The sequence below is a fragment of the Dreissena polymorpha genome, unplaced genomic scaffold (assembly GCF_020536995.1).
Source record: "Dreissena polymorpha isolate Duluth1 unplaced genomic scaffold, UMN_Dpol_1.0 chrUn014, whole genome shotgun sequence".
Lineage (NCBI taxonomy): Eukaryota > Metazoa > Mollusca > Bivalvia > Myida > Dreissenidae > Dreissena > Dreissena polymorpha.
The window spans coordinates 102182-105183 of NW_026273328.1; the positions used below are offsets into that span (position 1 = coordinate 102182).

Genomic DNA, 3002 nt, shown 5'->3' on the forward strand with positions numbered 1-3002 from the left:
GATACGAACCATAAACTCTGTTTGTATCATGTTGTGTAAATATAGCAAGATTGAAACTCACTCAACGTTACAAGGGGAGAAATTCGTGTCACTATCATCTATTTGTTTCACGTTGTATATTTTGGTTAACACCATTCAGTAAATATATTAAGAATGAAACTCCCTAAATGTTACCGTCGGAGATATTCGTGTCACTATCAGCTATTTACATGAAATAAAAAAAACACTTAAAACTTGGTGACCGTAAAGGAAGGGTAAATAGAAACCTGTTAAAAGTTATCCGAACCGACCATTTAGCCCATCGATAATCACTTACGGGATAACTTAAACAATGGACAATACATATATTGCACTGAATATACACATTTCAAACATGTTTCGTTGTTGGGTCACCGCCTTTCAAAAAACGATAAAACAATTGGGGATAAAAGGGCTTGTCAGGTTTGATGATTAGCCTTGCCTAACTCTTAATCCATAATAACTCCTACCAAAAAACGTGTAGTCACTCATGATTAGCCGTAGCTTATTGTCCAGCGTTTATTATTTCCAAATTATGTGTTCTCTGGCAGTCAATACCATCTCATTGACGTTCTTATGTACGCAAAAGAAGGACACGTGTACTGTTAATCAAGTACTAAATATTCTTTTTGAGTTTTCATGTGCAAGAGCTTTCGACATCAACAGCAGTGCTTAAAGAAACGATAATTTACAAAAACATATGTTACATTTTTGTAAGTGCCCGCGTTTTTTTCTACTGAAAAAGCACAACACTCCATGCACACAGAAGGTATCAAAGAATGTGTATATAAAACACAAACAAAAACACTTCTTTTCACACAGTGTTTACTTGGCCTTAATATTGATATAATAAACATCGAAGTTACGTACAAATGAGTCATACATTTGTTTTCTAAACGGTTGACAAGGGTTTGATAAGATTTTACCTGATAACCTTTGTTGTTTACACAAGGGACCCCGACTCAACCTCGGCTTAGACATTGTCAATATAATTATCCTTACAACATATAATTGTTAATTTATTTACGTAAGCAGTATATAAATGAATTTTATTGAAAGAACACTAACATGATCAAGTTTGATGACCTCTTACAGACTGCTAATTAACCAATCGCTATATATTGAGGTACAGGACAATCAGAAATGACAGATACTTAAATAATATTAATAACACTTATGTCACCACTTTTGAATGCTCAATAAAGACGTTCCTTAACAAGCTTTAGAGATATATGCATCATATTATTTTATTGATTAACAGACCATAGTAATGGGCTACAGAGAAAAAAGCATTACTGATTAAAGTAAAAACAAAACTATAACACAATTGCGTTGCATGCGTTTTGAAAAATTGAAAGTTTATTTTGCTACTTAACGTTGTAAAAATATAACAGTTTTCCTGCCCCCCAAAAAACTATTGAATGCTCCTGTATTTAAGAAAGAACGCTTTAACAGTAAAATCGATTTTATTATGAAGTTATCTATTTTACGATCGCACAATGCACATTATAATGTCGTTATTTGTTTAAGCCTCATGGTTTTCAAACTATAATAAAAAACATCTTTTTTCAGGCTAGTATAACAAAATTTAGTGTCGTCACTTTATTTCCGCAATTATAAACTCACATATGACTATGAACAACGAATGTTTAATGAAATATGATAACAACCCTATACTGGAATCATAGTCCATTTGTTGGTTGATTAGATAACATGTTTAGGAAAATGTTACGCTAATATGACACGCTCCATGGGATTATGACATAGCAAAAGCTGATCGACATACACAAGCTAGCTGTGTAACTTGGCCATTTACAACCGTTTCATTAGATGTGGAATAATTACCTCGTGATTCAAAAGGCATTTTATGAGAACCGTAAGTGACATCTAGCCACTTAGTTGGAAATGACATAATATCCGGTCTGTTGATTTTGTGATGCTGTTATGACTGTTTCACCATGTGTCATCGGTTATAAACCTGATGTTATCGGCAGTACATATTATTGATAATGCATGGTAGATTAGTTTGAAAAACTGTTCCCAGAACGTGTTATTACGGAATGTTAATTAAATCGTTATAAATTTAATCAACTGATAGGACATATTTGTAGCTCACCTGGGCACATCGTTCAGCTGATAGAACGCATAACTTGAGCACCGATAGGGTGTATGTGAACTATTGGGATCATTCGTTTACCGGCGCCCGTCTTCTTGTGTCGTGCGGCGTCCATCTTGTGTCCTGTGGCGGCGTCCGTCTTCTTGTGTCGTGCGGCGTCCGTCTTCTTGTGTCGTGCGGCGTCCGTCTTCTTGTGTCACGTGGCGGCGTCCATCTTCTTGTGTCGTGTGGCGTCCATCTCCTTGTGTCCTGTGGCGGCGTCCGTCTTCTTGTGTCGTGCGGCGTCCATCTTCTTGTGTCCTGTGGCGGCGTCCATCTTCTTGTGTCCTGTGGCGGCGTCCGTCTTCTTGTGTCGTGCGGCGTCCGTCTTCTTGTGTCACGTGGCGGCGTCCATCTTCTTGTGTCGCGTGGCGTCCATCTTCTTGTGTCCTGTGGCGGCGTCCGTCTTCTTGTGTCGTGCGGCGTCCATCTTCTTGTGTCCTGTGGCGGCGTTCATCTTCTTGTGTCCTGTGGCGGCGTCCGTCTTCTTGTGTCGTTCGGCATCCGTCTCCTTGTGTCCTGTGGCGGCGTCCGTCTTCTTGTGTCCTGTGGCGGCGTCCCTCTGATTGTGTCATGCGGCGTTCGACTTCATGTATTTCCTCTTGCGGCATCCGTCTTCTTGTGTCGTAATCTTGGTGATAGATAGGGAGTGTTTTCTTAAAGATATAGATTATTTCAAAATATATAAGGTCTTAAGCCCACGAGTTCACACATATAACAACACAATTAGTAATCATAGGACGACGATGACATTGCAGAAACAGCACTAGAACAAACAATTGCAAACATCCGCAGATCGCTTATTTTATTACACTGTACCGCGGAAAGG

At 38.8% G+C, this 3002-nt stretch overlaps 1 protein-coding gene across 1 annotated transcript; it reads right to left on the bottom strand.

The window, feature by feature from the left end:
- Positions 1–2211: 2211 nt before the first annotated feature.
- On the bottom strand, positions 2212–2784 carry LOC127863543 (RNA-binding protein 12B-like). Its single transcript, XM_052403094.1, has one exon. The coding sequence runs from the start codon at positions 2782–2784 to the stop codon at positions 2212–2214; it is 573 nt and encodes a 190-aa protein (XP_052259054.1).
- Positions 2785–3002: the final 218 nt, after the last annotated feature.

Coding starts and splice junctions, on each gene's coding strand:
- LOC127863543 (XM_052403094.1), bottom strand. CDS start 2,784: ATGCCGCAAGAGGAAATACATGAAGTCGAACGCCGCATGACACAATCA.